General features: G+C 40.1%; 1 protein-coding gene across 1 annotated transcript in view; it reads right to left on the bottom strand.

Moving 5' to 3' along the window:
* CACHD1 (cache domain containing 1) overlaps nt 1–16316 on the bottom strand; it is a 203066-nt gene that overhangs the window by 21289 nt on the left and 165461 nt on the right. Inside the window, exons 13-17 of the mRNA XM_055305410.1 lie at nt 12480–12648; nt 7681–7823; nt 6809–6990; nt 5848–5958; nt 7–129 (exon numbers count right to left, since the gene is read on the bottom strand). Of these exons, the coding sequence (XP_055161385.1) occupies nt 7–129; nt 5848–5958; nt 6809–6990; nt 7681–7823; nt 12480–12648 (728 nt within the window). The remainder of the gene's footprint in view (nt 1–6; nt 130–5847; nt 5959–6808; nt 6991–7680; nt 7824–12479; nt 12649–16316) is intronic.

The following is a 16316-nucleotide window of genomic DNA, read 5'->3' as shown; positions in this document are numbered from 1 at the left end:
GCTTACCTTATTTTGTTGCCACCATCTTGGTTACAAACTGGTAGTAAGTCCATCAGAACCTTGTAGAAGTATCTAAGTGTGAAGTCGATACCCATCACAGCCACAGTATGCCCAGAAGACAGCTGTGTACTTCATGTGAAAAAGATCAGTGAGAACAAGAGGCACAACTTATTTAAAGGTAAGAGTTATATTCAATCAGAAAGACGTTGTATGGTATTAGAAATATATGCCTACTGTTCCTCCACATTTTTTACCCCTCTAAAAATGATCAACTAAATGACTGACTGGTAGCATAACATGGAGATTTGATGAGAGAAAAACTTAAGGCTAAAGGTGGAATTTCCTAGTAAGACCAGCCCAAAACATGGACAGCTGTGGAATACGCCTAGCCCTGACTTTAGATATTCAGACAGGGGCTGGACTATTCTTTGGCAAGAATATGGAGGTGGCAGGAAAAGGCATCAGGTGGGAGATGGGATACATGACTACTATGGTTCCACTCAATAAGGAACCTTAGACAAGAAACATGAATGATCTCTTTATTTCCCTCATTTTATAGATAAGGAAACTGGGATCTCAGAAAGGTTAACTGATTAGTGTAAGGTCACACAAAACTCAGTAAAAACAAAAACAAACAAAAAACCAAAAACAAAAACCCAAAACAAAACTAGGTCTCATTTTCTTTCTATAACATTAAGGTTGGCTCTACTTAAAACACAGCTCAGATTCTAGAACAAAACTCACCTGGTTCTCAGGCCAGTTCCTTCTCCAATCTAAAATGCTACTTTCAGAAAGAAAAGCACCAATGAGGATAAAGTTGGGTAGGTTATCACATGGTCCTTGCTAAGCCTTTAGCTCTGGAATCAAGCAGATCTGGGGTCAAATCCTGGTCCTCTTGGTTTCCATCTGTGTGGCTCCTAGGAGGCTACTTAACCTTTCCAAGACCCAGTTTTCTTGTGTGAAAATGGGGAGAGGAGTGTCTACCTCACAAGGCTGTCATTGGGCTTAAATGAGCCAGTGTGTTTACAGTGTTTAGCAAGCTGCCTAATCTATCTAAAATACCCAATAAAAAGAAGTTAGTCTAAAGAAAACCAACCAGGGCTTAAAGCTCAGACGAGGACAGAGAATGAACCTATTCTCCTAGAGAAATGCGAGCTATATAAACAGCATGGATTTCTCTGTCACTTGGAACCTTGGTTCTTTCTAATGTATGGTCATGGGTATTTGGAGGGGTTTGGGCTATTTGGCTAATGAGCTCTTGTACCTTTGTGGCTGGGAATTTGCAGGGACCTTATTCAAACATATTAAATATAAACATATTATTCAAAATAATCTCAAAGTGGGAGATTACAAGGGCCCATCATTACTATCATCCATCTGCCTGATTTCTTTTTTTTTAATGTTTTATTTATTTATTCATGACAGAGAGGCAGAAGCAGAGACACAGTCAGAGGGGGGAAGCAGGCCCCTTGCAGGGAGCCCGATGTGGGACTCGATCCCGGGACTCCAGGATCATGCCCTGGGCCAAAGGCGGGTGCTAAACCACTGAGCCACCTAGGGATCCCAAAATACTTAGTTTATCTATCTATCTATCTATCTATCTATCTATCTATCTATCTATCTATCTATCTGAGATAGATAGAGAGAGAGAGAGAGGCAGAGACAGAGGCAGAGGCAGAGGGAGAAACAGGCTCCATATAGGGAGTCCAACACAGGACTCGATCCCGGGTCTCCAGGATCACGCCCTGGGCAGAAGGCGGTGCTAAACTGCTGAGCCACCCGGGCTGCCCCCATCTCCCTGATTTCTTGATAAAGAAAGTACCAACAGAAAAATGGGGCTGTTTTAGACAAAAATCTTAAAAATTGTAATTGGAAAGCTCAGAAGAAACTTCCCAAAGCATAATAATCTTTTGGAAAATCAAAACTTGGGAGTGAAATTAGCTTTGTTATGTAGACAACTGTCTCCTTCTGGTTACTGTCAACATTGATACTAACTTATCCCCAAACCTCAGGCCAAAAAAACCCTGAAAACCCACAAGAAGGGACCCTGACCCACAATGAAATTTCTGTCAGAGCTTAGCTGTCAAAATTGTATTTGGCATGAGATGAAAGAGGACCACGTTGTGGGATTATCTATGAGAGGCTATTGCCTCAATAAGAGCTTTCTATTGTTACTGAAGTCCCTTAAATTGTACTACGGAAGGCATCCAAGACTCAGCTATCTTACATGGGATTTGTGTTTTGTAGCAAATAATGTTTTACTGAAGTATCAGTCGAAAGAAGTTTAAAGCTCTCTTACTTGTCCAGGAAAGAGTGAGGAGTCTAAACAGCAGGCGCCATTATGATAATATTTACTGAGTGTTCACAATTATGGGTGCTCTGGTGGGCATTTGAATACGTCATTTCAATTATTTCTCACAAAAACTTTATGAGGCATTATCATTTCCAGAAAACTGAAGTTTGGAAACATTAAGTATTTGGCCAAAGTCACACAGTGAATAACTACTGGAAACAATGGAATAAGCCTCAGTCTTCAACTTCAGAGCATATGCTATTTTTTTTTAAGATTTTTTTATTTATTCATTTGAGAGAGCAAACGTGACCATTGAGAAGGGGTGGGGGAGAGGTTAAGGGAAAAGCAGACATTCCCTTCCACCCCTCCTGAGTGGGGAGCCCAACACAGGACTGGATCCCAGGACCCCAGGATCAGGACCTAAGCTGAACATAGACACTTAACCGACTGAGCCACCTAGGTGCCTCCAGAGCATATGCTCCTAACCAGTATGCTATACTGTCTCCTTAGAGATGCAGGACATTCGAAAGTTTCCAAGCCATTTTACATGACCTAATCAATTTCCTATGACAATGTCAGGAAGGAATTACAGTTCTCATTTTATAAATGGAAAATTAGGATTAGAACAGCTAAACGACTTGCAATTCTGGCTCCTTTTACAATACTGTAGCTGACTCAGTGAAAAATACAACTCAGGTTTTTCTGGTGCAAGTTAATTTTGTTTCTCAACTTCCCCTGTATGACTGCCATCTGCTCCAATGTGATCAACATATTGAAGGAAAAGCATGCATATTGCCCATGTAAGTCTAGCATTCATATTTTCACCTGAATTTAAAAAATGTACAGTTACCATAGCAACTCATAAAGAATACCACAGAAAAATCAAACCAAGTCTACATTCCAAGGTACAAAGGACCATGCTGTTCGCAGCACTTCTGTGAGATGTTCACTGCCAAAGACTCATCTGACCAGTTCCTTAATCACTGACCATACTTCATCATCTCTGCTAGCATTATCATCCTCCAAACAATGCATTTAGATCCTCAGGCTACGAATAATGCTTGTGGAAGTGTCCCAACACAGTTATTAGGATAAGTGAATGCTGGGTTAGAAAAGCCCCTCCCCAAGCTATCAGCTATCACTTCTGAAAACGAAGGCTGAATGAGAGTGCCTCATAATCAGCTGAACACTAGCTTAAGGTCTCTTTTCCTGACCTATTAAAATGCCAGAAGTTTAAGGCCGAAATAGCATGACATCAGAAGTATTTGTCTCTTATTTGGGACTCAACATTGTCAAGTACAATGCTAAGCACTTCATATGCATCATCTGTAATTCTTACTGTATCAGTTCAACACAGGCATTGTCTCCTGTTTCATAAATGAGGCTTTGAGAACTCAAGGCACATAGTAATATAATACAAGTATTTACAACATTTATCGAGCCCTTCCCGTGTGCCAAGCACCATTCTGCGATTCACATATATTATTTAACATAATCCCTTATTATTTGAGATGGGCCTTAATACCTCTCTTTCATAGGTGAGGGAACTAAGGCAAAAGGGAACTTGTTTACAGTCATAGAAGCAGGAGATGGCAGATAGACTTTTTCAGAGTAGAATCGCATCTTAGGAGGAGGTGAGGTTCTCAGGTTGGCACATGAGACCAATCACTGGTGATCACTTGAAAAAAGTACCTCTGTGCAGCCCATTAAAGCTACAGTTGCTTTGGCTGACAATTAGAAGTGGAATTTGACTTGCATTCTGAACTATGCTGAATGAAAAATACACAGTTTTAAGTAATAAAAGCACGCTCAGCTAAGGAAAATGTTCAAATGATCAAGTCCATGGGACTGCATATTGATCAAAGCAAGAGCAGATACTTATTCCTGGAATACTCTCTCATTGAGTGGCTGGTGGACAGAATCCAGGATTAAAGCGGCTATTTTCACTCTTGTTAAAGTCAAATAGCTAAACTTGTATAGGTTAAACACACTGTTAAAAGTAGCCAAATAAGGGAATTTAACTGAAGTTTTCTCTAATTTGAAATCCTGCCTATTTTCATCGTGCTTCATTTGGGCTGACACCATACATATTTAAAAATAAGCTAAACAAAGGTTCTTCTACCCATCCAAATTTTAATAAAAACATGTACACAACTGTACAAGGCATTGAAAATTTGCACCTGCCTGTGGCAACCCCCTCCCCCTGCCACACAGACAAGAAGCTCTGTACAGATAGAAGGACAAGATAATAGCACTTGATAACAAGTGTCAGGTAAGACACACACAGGCAGTCATTCTCTTCTTGCCACCCCTACCCCCAATATCTGAAGCCCAGTGCCGGCCCATTGTCATTGTCATCAAAGATCAAGGTGACTACCAGTCTCCTCAAAGAAACCACCTTTGTTTACTTTTTCTCAACTGATTAGAATACATGGGAGAGATGTCAAGTCTATTTAGACAATAGGTGTATACCTGACAGATGGTCTGTTAATGAAAGCACTGAAAAGTCCTGTTCTAAATGAGTATCTACTTGTTTATATGTGACAGAGCCAAACAGATACCATGCCCTGCAAAGCAATCACTATTTGGCTGGCGGCAGGGCCCTGCTTTCCAAGGAGACACAGGTCATGATATTGAAATTCCGACACAGTACTGCTTCCCAATTCTTGCTCCCGATGAACTTGTGTTAGAATTCTCCTGAATGTCAATCATTTGATATATAATGAGCACCAGTGAAAGCATAAAGTTAAGCAAGAAAAATCTGTCTCCCATAAATTTTAAGGCATCATTACAGGTATCAGTCAAAATATGAGCTTTCTCGTTTGCCAGGGAAAAACATCTATTTGTATAATGAAGGGATTAAAACAACATGTGTGACTTGCCTTTCTACCCAACATTTCACTACCATTTGTAGCTTAAATACTGAAACCTCAGAGGCCTGAAATATAAAGCACCCGAAATATATTTACAGTGATACTGACATTTAATAGCATTCTTGGACAATTTTCAAAATGTCTTTTTAGTTTTCAAGAGACAGTATAAGGACAAAGTGACAATAACAACAAACTCTTCTATCATTCTAAAATGTTAGGCCAAAATAAAAGAAGTGATAACATTAGGGTCTCAATACTTTTTTTCTTCACTACAAATGTTCCTCTGCTTAGGAAAATGTTCTCTGGCAATAATTGTCAGGCTCTGGTTGGGATTTCTTCCTCTGGTTAAGACTGATATTTCTACAAACTACACTACTGAATCTAATGTCTATTGTTCTTTGTAAGCATCTTCTTCCTAAGAAGAGGGCTAAAAGCTTTTCATTGACTCAATCACATGATAAATAACCTTGTGAGGTAGGTATTATTCTCATTTTATAGATGACACGAGGAAGCCCGGGGAATGCAAGATGATACAGCTAGAGAAGATATTCAGACTCCAGATGGCCTCCCATCAAATGTCATGCTTTTGCCATTAATCCTTAGTTGTCTACCAGACTTTCAAATTTTCAGAATATCCTTGATGTGTTTATAAAAGGACTAAGAAATTAATTTAAGTATTACCTGGATGAATGGATTGTGTGACTGATGGTTACTACATAGCCAGCTCCTCCAACATCTAAGTAAGGGCCAGTCAAAGAAATCAAACCTGGATTAGCCACTGCATGGAGATACCTAACGGAGACAAGAGAAAGTCACATTATTTTAAGGTCTGAAAAATGATCTGTAAGTGTCAAAAGTGAGCTTGTAGCTCTAAAAAGTATTATAAAGTGTGCCTATGTTACCCTGTAGTTCAAAAGGAATTCTATCTTTTATCTCTGACTGTAGCAACACAAGAGGTCAAGAAAATCTGAAATTCTTTTGTAGGAGATGGTCAGCTCAGTATATATTTGAGCTTTTAATAAGCTCTATAGTGTGGATGTTTTAGAGCCTAATATAAAAAGAAAGTAATAAAGGAAGTAGAAACAAATACAATTTGGCCCATGAAACTGCCCTCTGGGTTGGTAGACAGTACAAATCTAAGCGGCACAAGTCCAGAAATCTGGTTTTTAGGCCCCAGTTGCCTTCCCTGCTATACCACCCGACTAGCTTTTGTTTTTGAAAATCTGAGTAAAAATAAAGGCAAGAGGTAAAAAGAAAAAAAAAAAGGATTTATACTTATTTTTCATAGGTTATAGATGGGTTATAATTTGATGCCATCATCATGTGTAGGGATGTTAAATATCCCCACTAAGGGCACAATGCATGCAACATAGGACTCAAACAAAATGCTAGGAATTGAAATGGCCAAGTATAAAGCATTTCAGTCTCAAAATTTCAATGAAGAGATAAAAACATTGTGGACAGAGGAAAACCACAAAACTGTTATTACTGCATTAAAAAAACCAGATTCAAAAATATGTTTTCACGGCCATGGAAGTATCTTCTTTATTGTGACTGCCTGAAGTTGCTTTATTGTATTGTACTTATCATGTCTCTCCATGATTTGGGGGAACCTTTGATAATGGAAGCCCCTAAAACTCACCATTGTCTCCTCGTGGGATCAAATGCTTTGTCCATGAGGGAACCAGGATAAATTCTAAGGACGCCATTGGGCGTTGCTATGTAACGGCGGACAATGTACGTGTTCAGGCTACTCATTTCCATTTGTGTCATCCATTCATCTGTGACGTGGCTGGTGGCCATTACTTCATTCCTGACAGAGAACTGGGAAACAAAGGAAGACATAGCAGGGATCCTTTAAGACTCACATGAAAAGAGAGTGGGCTGCTGGCAAGCTCTCTTGCAGAGAAGCCAAGCCCAATTACTTCTTAAAAATCTTTCCACAGCAGATGGATACAGCCAAACTTGGTGAAAACAAAAGCTTACTGAAACATAGTCAGTGGATGTATGATTTACTCAATTGTTCATCCTAGTGAGGCTGTCAGCATTTAAGAGGAAAGATCCTATAGCAACACACACACACAGACACACAGACACACACACACACACACACACACACACACACACACACACACACACCCCAGCTAAATCTCTGCTCCTTAAACTTTACCGTGCTTATCTCAACAGACGATAGGGGCACTTACTTCTTTCCCCTGGGAAAAACGGGTCTGGGAAAGTTCCACAGATCTCTCTAAATCATACCCCCCTACCTAGAAAACCCCTAGTGCATCTAAGGCCTGAAAGAGATTCTTCATCTGGCCCACAGGACTTCTTAATCCGTCAGAAGGGTCATCGCCAACCAACCTCCTGGGGGCCACACATTGCCTTCCTGGCTCTCCAGCTGAGAGGCACAGATCCAGAGCTGGGCTTCCCACTTCAAAGGTTCACTGACAGCACCCCCTCCCAGGCCTGTGGAAGGATACACCAGAAGTGGGGCCCCAGGCCAGCACTCACTTTGAGCCCCGGGTTAGCAATGAGGCGGGTGTTGTCACTGAGATAGGCTGTGTAGTGTTCCACCATGCGCTTTGTCTCTGGCTGGCTGAGGTGTTCGTAGGGGGAGGAAAAGCTGCCAGCAGACAGCATGACAGTTGGACTTTCTGAAAGAGAAGCAAACAAAGCAGGCCTGGGAACACTGAGACTTCATCTCAGGCCCAAACAAAAGCATCACTAAGGCTCTGCCAATCTGTTAGCCATGGTGACTTAAAGTCTTCCGTGAGGAAAGAACTCAACACTAGAAGGAGCGAAGAAGGAAAAAAACTCTCATTTTCTCCCTTCAAGGAGTTTACAGTCGTGAGCAAACCACAAGAGATACATACAAATAAATACAAGTGCCCAAAATCACAAATGCTCAAAATATCTTAGATCTACATATAATATTTTACACTTAGTAGGATTAAGGAGGCAACATTCGACATACAGCCACAGTGGGTTGAATCTGGGCTCCACCATTTCCTGGCCATGCGATGTTGGGGAAAGTTGTAAAATAGGCAATGCTTTTGTCCTCTGCAAAGTAGGAAATTATAGCACCAATTTACAGAGTTACGGTGAGAATTCAATAGGTTAGTTTACATAAAACCAATGGGTTAATAAATGTAAAGCATGTAGAATAGTGTTTAGCACATGACAAATGATTTGTGGGTGTTAACTACTATTGTTCATATTGGGTATTCATATTTCAAAAGACGGAAAAATGGTATAGTGCAGACAATGCAAAAATAAATTTCTTATAAACAGGGATAGCCAAACTTGCCATAAACAAAAGTTTCTAGAAATAGAGTAGTTACTGTATATTTATAATTGCTGATCCTAAGAGGAAAACCCCATTCTCAAAGACCGAAATCCTCCCAATGAATTACATGATGAAACAAAACACTACATTTCTGTCTGTGACATTTTCTACTGTTCCATTTTATAGTTTGAGAACCTTTAGGGGAGCACTGTCCACTGTTCTGTGTCTAATCTCAGTTAAGTGTATAGGTCATTTTCCATTCTTTTAGTTCTCACTTACAGTGTCTTGTTTCCTTATGGCCTGGCTATCTCTGACTGTGCAGGATACATTGTACTTAAAAACAAATTTGTAGGGATCCCTGGGTGGCTCTGCGGTTGGGCGCCTGCCTTCGGCCCAGGGTGTGATCCTGGAGTCTCAGGATCGAGTCCCGCATCGGGCTCCCTGCATGGAGCCTGCTTCTCTCTCTGCCTGTGTCTCTGCCTCTCTCTCTGTGTATCTCTCATGAATAAATAAATAAAATTAAAAAAACAACAACAACAAATTTGTAGAAAGAGCTGAGTCCTAACAGGACACAGGCATATCCAGGAAGGACTGTTATTTGGTTCTACCAGGCACCAAACCCCAGGATGAGGCAGGGTGGTAAGGTGGAGACAGTTCTCAAAAAGCCAATGGGATGCAGGGCCTAAGAACTACCCTGTGGGACTTGATATTCAATGAGTCGTGACTAGTGACTATGAGCTTCCTTAGACCACTCAGGTGACCCGAATCCCAAGTCAAGGGCTTCTGTGGCTTCGATTCATGTCTGCCCTAAAGATGTAGTTCTGCTAAAGCATGCCTGTGTGGCAGGTGAAAGGGAGGGTTGTCACTTGTTAGTCTTCACCTCTTGGGGGCCTTGGATTTGATTTCTTCCTCTCCTCCCAGTCCTAAGAACCTACTACCTAAAGAATAGTTTAATTTCCCAGTTGTTTCTTCTGGATTGGTGAATGGGTACATTGCAAATGCGGCTTTAAATACTGGCTTTCTAAGGATCCCTGGGTGGCGCAGGGGTTTGGCGCCTGCCTTTGGCCCAGGGCGTGATCCTGGAGACCCGGGATCGAATCCCACATCGGGCTCCCAGTGCATGGAGCCTGCTTCTCCCTCTACCTGTGTCTCTGCCTCTCCCTCTCCCTCTCTCTCTATCATAAATAAATAAAAATAAAAAAAATACTGGCTTTCTTCTCTGGGTTCTTATATTTTCCTAGACTTCTGTCTAATTCCTAGCTATCATGTTAGTTCTTTGATACTTTTCAGGAAGGTTCCCCTCCCGCCCCCCAAGTTTCTATCCATTTTCAGGTGTCCTCAGTAGAACAGGTCAGAATTATGTAGTCTGCCATTATCAGAAGAAAGTGCTTCCAGTGATGTTATGTCTGATTTAATTCTCCTGATATCACATGGGATGGCTGGAGAGATTAGTATTATATTCCTATCAAGGACAAGAAAACCAGAAGCTTAAGACTTCAGCTGCCTAGCAGCGTGCTGTGGATTCGTGTGCATAGGCTCCTGGGGCCTTCTGGGCACAGATGCACCAGAGAGAGGGTAGACTGTTCCTCTCAAAGAGCCTAGAACTGGTTGGACAGACTAGAAATGTTTAAAAAGAGGAAAACAACAAAATAAGAATAATCCAATAATATTAAAAATGTCAAAAGGCAACCCATAATCCTTCAGGGACAAAGGAATAGGCCCAGAGGTTAAGTGGAGAGACACTTTAGGAGTGGGCTTTTCTTGTAGTGACAGAGACTGGGCATTTGAGGAGAGGCTGCTGCAAGGATATGGACTAAGAGAAAACAACCAAGACACAGGTTTTGTATCTAGAGGGTAGACACATTAAATTACACACATATAAGAATACTGAACTGCACTGGATGATGCACAATTAAATTTCTCTGTGTACCAAGAAAGACAATATCCCTCCTCCAGCCCTCTTGATGGGGGTTCCAACATGGATTTAACACGTTACCTCAAAATCCCATCAATGAACTTGAATGGAAGTCACTTATTTGCCATTATCTCTCTTCTTTTTCATTCCTTTTTCATTACAATTGAAGTATCTTGCTTCATTTTCATTACCAATAATTACTAAACTGCCCTTTATGACTTCAACATGTTGTTCTGAGAAGGTTCTACTGCCAAGGTAAAGTTGGGTGATACAGTGGAAAGATGGCTCAGGGAAAGCCAAATAATGGCCTACGGTTGGTCTGTGTGATCTAGAATTAGTCCATTAGTCCTATGTAAAGTGGACTTAATTCTACATTCTGTGAGTATCTCTATGAGGCAGTATTGTCCAACTGGAATACGATGAAATACTCAAGTGTCATATAAAAATCTTCCAAGAGCCACATTCAATAAAAACAGGTTAAACTAATTTTCCTGGTATATTTTTTGAAATTCAATATATCCAAAACATTACTTTAACAAGTTGCCAATATAAAAAATTAAGTATTTTACATTTATAGTAAATCTTAACTTGAACTAGCACATTTCAAGTGCTCGACAGCCATGTGTCTAGAGGCTACCATTACTGAAACAGTGTAGCTAGAAGGGATTGTGCAAAGGAAATTGAAAAAATGTAAGCTTCAGCTTTTCTCTCATTCAGCAATATTACCGCACTTCACAGTCTCAAATTTCAAAACAATGACCTATCTTTATCAATACTTGTGTTGAGCCTGTCCCACAGCATGTAAGAAAATTGTGCATATCTTGGCTATCCAGTGATCATTTCTTAAAAATGTGAATTAAAGGGGATACATGTGCTTTTGTATAAAAGAAAAAGACAGAACCTCAAAACTTAAAACAATCAACTGTAAAAGCCAACCATTTTTGACTGACATCTCTGGCTTTCCTCAAGTTGTCTACACTATTGGAACGTGCCATAAGGAGACTATTCAGTCTGGTCTGCTCTTCTGATCTCATAACCAGACAGAAATGCTATAGGATGGAACTTAAAAGATGGAATCTGGACACAAGTACTCTCATGTGGAATCTAGACACTGGTGACTTCTATCTTGATCCTCTTCCCGCTTGTGCTCCCCTCTACTCGGTTTGCCCATTCTCTAACAAGTCTTGGTCTCAGTGAAAAAGAGTGCCTGTTTTACAGTCCTAGCAGTACTACAGAAGTGACTAGCATGTGCCTGGCACATGGTGGCATGCAATAAAAGAGGTGCACGAGTCACATTTCAGCCTTGCTACTTTCCGTGTTACCTCGGGGGAAATTGGTATTTCTGGTAAATCTAACTGTCCTCCATCTCGAATAGGTCAAGTCAAATGATAAATGCAAAATATGAGTTACCTACAAATGTAAATTACCTTTTCCTGCCTTTGAATTATTTGCCTATTTCCTAAGCTCTTTTTGAAGACAGGGGCCTGTGGTAGACACAGATACACCATATGGGCATGCTACCCTTGGATCTCCTTTACTATTTCTCCACCTTTTACCCTGGAGCCCCTTATCTCCGTATTTCTGTGCTTGCTTCTAATGGGTCATACCGGTGACTCTGATGGATTGTCTTGGGGCTACTAAAACCTCTTTGCCTAGCATTAGCAGAAAGCTGAAAGATACAAAGGAACATGAAAGTCCAGCTCCCTTTCTTGAGACTGAGCAGACTCTGTGGTGTAATTTATACTCCAAAGCCCTACCTTGACAGGATTCGGCTGAGGCTGGAACTTCACCTAAAATCAGACTCTTGCTTGCTTTCTCCTCCCTTTGCTATATTGTTTCCCTCATTTCTTCCCTAGTTTCTTCTTAGAGCCCATCCTTAATAAATCCACACACAAATCCTGATCTCATTATTGGCTGGAACGCAGGATCCAAGGCAAGGCCTCAAACTGTGCTCGCATCTGTATGCCCAAACTGGCACTGCTGCCATTCAATGTGTTTTTTTGGGGCAGAGGGAGGGGTCTGGTTTTATCATTTAATTCAAAACTGATATTCACAGTGAGTTGCTATGAGTAAGCCCACAAAGGAAGCTGAAAAGTACAAGGGCTTTACCTAGAGTGGCCAGCTGTTTGAAGTGAAGACAAGCACTAGGCTGGCCCAGGAGGTCCAGCCGGTGGTACAGCAGCTTGCTGCTGGGGACAGTGTTGAGGTTCTTCAGTTGTTTGACAGGTATTTCCGGTTGTATCACCACAATACAGAGAATAAAGGAAGTGTCCTGTACCTGGAAAAATCAATAAAAAATTTCTAACACAGAAAATAAAGGTTCCTAGGGATAGTGACTTTGCCTACATTATTTTCTGCTATCTCTGTCTCTAACCCCCACTGAAAAATATCTGATGAGTGAATGAAAACCATGAGGATGGGGTGAGAGAACCTATCTCTGGCAAAAGATGACATTTTCTATTCTCCTTTCTGACTGAGGGAAATTAATGTATGTAACAGAAAATTATGGAACTAATAAAGGGATTAGAAAGTAGTCCCTTTGGACTACTTTGGAGCCACCCTATGCCTCTTTTGCTTCTTTAGGCTAACAAATCCAAGCTGGAACATGGCATATGAATACAGCACTTACTTCTGTTTGGGTTTGAAATGCATTTTAAAATATAGAGTTGGTTTGGCAATGAGTATTCTGAGAACTGACTATCTCGAAAGCCAATTATGAATCTACATATGCAGCTCATATAAAATCTGTTTTATTCATGTATTCCTGACTAATGCTTTCTCCTTGGCTGGTTAGAGATGAGCAGGATCTCAGACTCATGAAAAGTACAAATCCCATGGCTCCCTCACAAAGCCTGCCTGACTTGTCATTTCAGACCAGAGTAGGCAAGTATGTTGTAGCTTAGCCTAATTTATTAAGCTCATATGTACAAATAGGAATACTTCCAAATTCATTTTGCTCTTTGAAATAGAAGCTTAAATAAAGTTAGTGAGAAGAATGGCCATCAAAGAATTAAAAAAAAAAAAGGCAGTCTACTTAATTCTAGCTCCTTAACTTAAAAATACAAGACAGCCAAACTTCTGTAAGTACATTATATAAGGAGGTGGGTGGAATCTATTTAAAAGATGGTTGGTCAATAAATGGAAAGTGTGATAACCAGCTAAGTTAAAAATAAAGGACAGTGAGAACTAAAGCAGCCCAAAGGATTTACTTCATGATCAAGGAGAAATTTTTAAGTAGGCAGGTTAGAGTTAAGTGTAATTTAGGGTTTATGAAGATGGTTGCACAATCTTTTTGAACACAAGAGAAATTTGCATCTCCCTGGGATTGCTTTCAAGTACTGCTGCCAAGGATATTCAGTTAGATTAGCAAATTTAATTCTCTTCCCCCCATCTGCCTCCTCCTCTATTATAAAATGATAGTGTCCCATAGTGTCATTTACTATTCCTCTCTCCCTATCTCACACAGTCACCCTTTGTTTCCTTCATTCTATGTTCCAAGGAACCAAAAGACAAAAACTTCACCAGAATGACCAGAAAAAATAATTGTAGAATAAGGTGTATTCTGCAAGAGAAAAATTAAAAGTTACCCTAAGCATCTAAAAGCAATGCTTTAGAGATAGTTCCTGGCTGGAAAGGAAAATGGATTTCAATACAAGTGCTTCTATCATGTTCTTAGCTGAAAAAAGAGTCATTGCATTAAGGAACCAGAATATTTCTAGAAGGGCTCTCCATGATTGGGGAGTGTTTTGGGTTTTTTCCCCCCACTGATTGCCCATGGGATTCATATTTTGAAGTGAGCCATGCCTGTGTCACACAGGAACACTATAATACCTTCTGAAGTCAATCCTTTTTTCTGTCTCAGCATGCAGCCTCCTCAAATGCTCAAAGATGGACTTGGGCTGCACTGTGACAGAGTAGTAATCTCTTAACACTGCTAACATAATCTCTCACATTCTATTTAAATTAATTCAGTGACATAATCTATCAGTATCTGCTATATCTATGGATGCTAAGCAGTTTAAAAAATCATTTTCAACATAGACTGAATGTATTTGAATTACATTTAGCAGAAGAATCCATTTTATTCCTGAAGACAAGAGGAATACTCCCCCCTCCCCCAAGTAACAAAAAAGAACTTAATATTATTTGTTTATATTGCTGGGTTCCCAGGCAAGGAAGGCTCTTTAACTTCTATCTTATTATTTATTATTTCTATAATTTTTCACTTAATAGTGATGTTCTTGACAATTTCGGAACTCTGAGAAAGCTAACACTTCTACCTGAAGCGATTACATGATTATATCCATTTGGCTACACAGAGTGGCCAGAATTTATTGATATCACTGAAGAAAATCTTAAGATTACTTCTTTCCAAAATGTTAATATTGAGTTTATTCACAGTGCAAAAAGGTCTTAAGAATGCTTACATCTCCTTCTTTCTCTTTTATTTTTAAATTTTATTTGCTTAAAGACTTTATTTTTAAGTCATCTCCACACATGGGGCTAGAACTCACAATCCTGATATTAAGAGTTGTACACTCCACCAACAAAGCCAGCCAGGCACCCCATCTTTCTTTCTCCTTTAATGCCAACAAATGTCAAGGTAGATATTTTCCTGGTACGCAGATGAGTAGCTTTCAGTCAGGATATACTAAAGTTAAACAATCTCAAATATAAAAGTATTTTTCAGTCCTGGTGTGTGGTTTACCCTTTCTGAGATGACAATAAAACAATTCATCCTTATGTAAAAACCGTATAAAAATAAGAGCAGATGGTGCAATAATTCTCAAAAAAAATCATGAAAATGAGCTAAGAGAGTTTCCAAATAGATTTTGACCATCTTCAGATCTGTATCATCACAATAAAACATCAGTAGAATTAGGCTTGTAAATTGTGAATTTCTCAAATGATTTTATTATTTTGTTTGCTTTTGTTTCCATTGTAGAAATCAATGTTGCCATAATGATGCTTTAAGAACAGAACGAGAAGAAGAAAAAAGAACGGAACAAGAACATTGGAGGAGGCTCCTGCCGAAAGGCATGTTGGCTACTTCCAATCCCTATCATTCCCATGCCAGACAGACACTGGATGGAGTTGCTGGTCTGCCTCCACTTCTGGGCTAGATGCTCTAAGAGGGCAGAGAAAGTATCATTCTTCTTTATCTTTCTTAGCCCACAGTAGCTGTTCAGTAAGTCATCCTTAAAGCGATGAATATGTAGAGCCGTTTGGAGTTAATGGCTTAAACACCAGATATAGGCAAAAGTAAGGGAATCTCTAATATGACTGCATTTTAAATTTAGTGATTAAAAGTTGATAAAAAACGAAAGTCCACTCTGCTTTTGACCACTTACAGCATCAAGGGCACCCAGGATAGCAGAAATGTCCGGAGGGGAGGGAGTAAAGGGCAGTAACATGAATAACGTGGATAGTGTGTGCTCGAAACTGACTCTGCGATGCCTGCTATCTGAATGAGGCTAGTCAAAGGATGCTTAAGGAAGTGGCAACCGCAGGCAATCACCTAACTGTCCATCTCTAGGTGGTGAGTATGAATGATCCAGATTCTAATCTGAAAGTTTCTGTGCCTTAGAGAATGTCAGTAGAGGCCATTCATGCTTTTGTATTTCCTTTTCAACCTCTAACTTCCACAATCTAAGTTTAAAATGATAAAAAGCCAACAACAACAACAAAAAACACCTCACTGGATATAATCTAAATATATAATGATAGGAGGGCTGTGTTTAGAGACATTTGGCCCGTCAACACAGTGCAATGCTACACGGCCATTAAATGTGCATGCAGATGCCCAGATACAGACGCCTGTGTATGAACAAAAACATTTTCTGGAACTGACCCAAGTGGTGGTTTCTGGGGAATGGCAGGCCAAGGAGAGGCAAGTGAGAAGGGCAAAGTTTACTTTTTATTTTGTATCCTTTTATACAGGTTAAC

This window comes from Nyctereutes procyonoides, unplaced genomic scaffold (genome assembly GCF_905146905.1).
Source record: "Nyctereutes procyonoides isolate TBG_1078 unplaced genomic scaffold, NYPRO_anot_genome, whole genome shotgun sequence".
Classification (NCBI taxonomy): domain Eukaryota; kingdom Metazoa; phylum Chordata; class Mammalia; order Carnivora; family Canidae; genus Nyctereutes; species Nyctereutes procyonoides.
The sequence above is the reverse complement of the archived record's forward strand: the minus strand, read 5'-3'. Positions and strand labels throughout refer to the sequence as shown.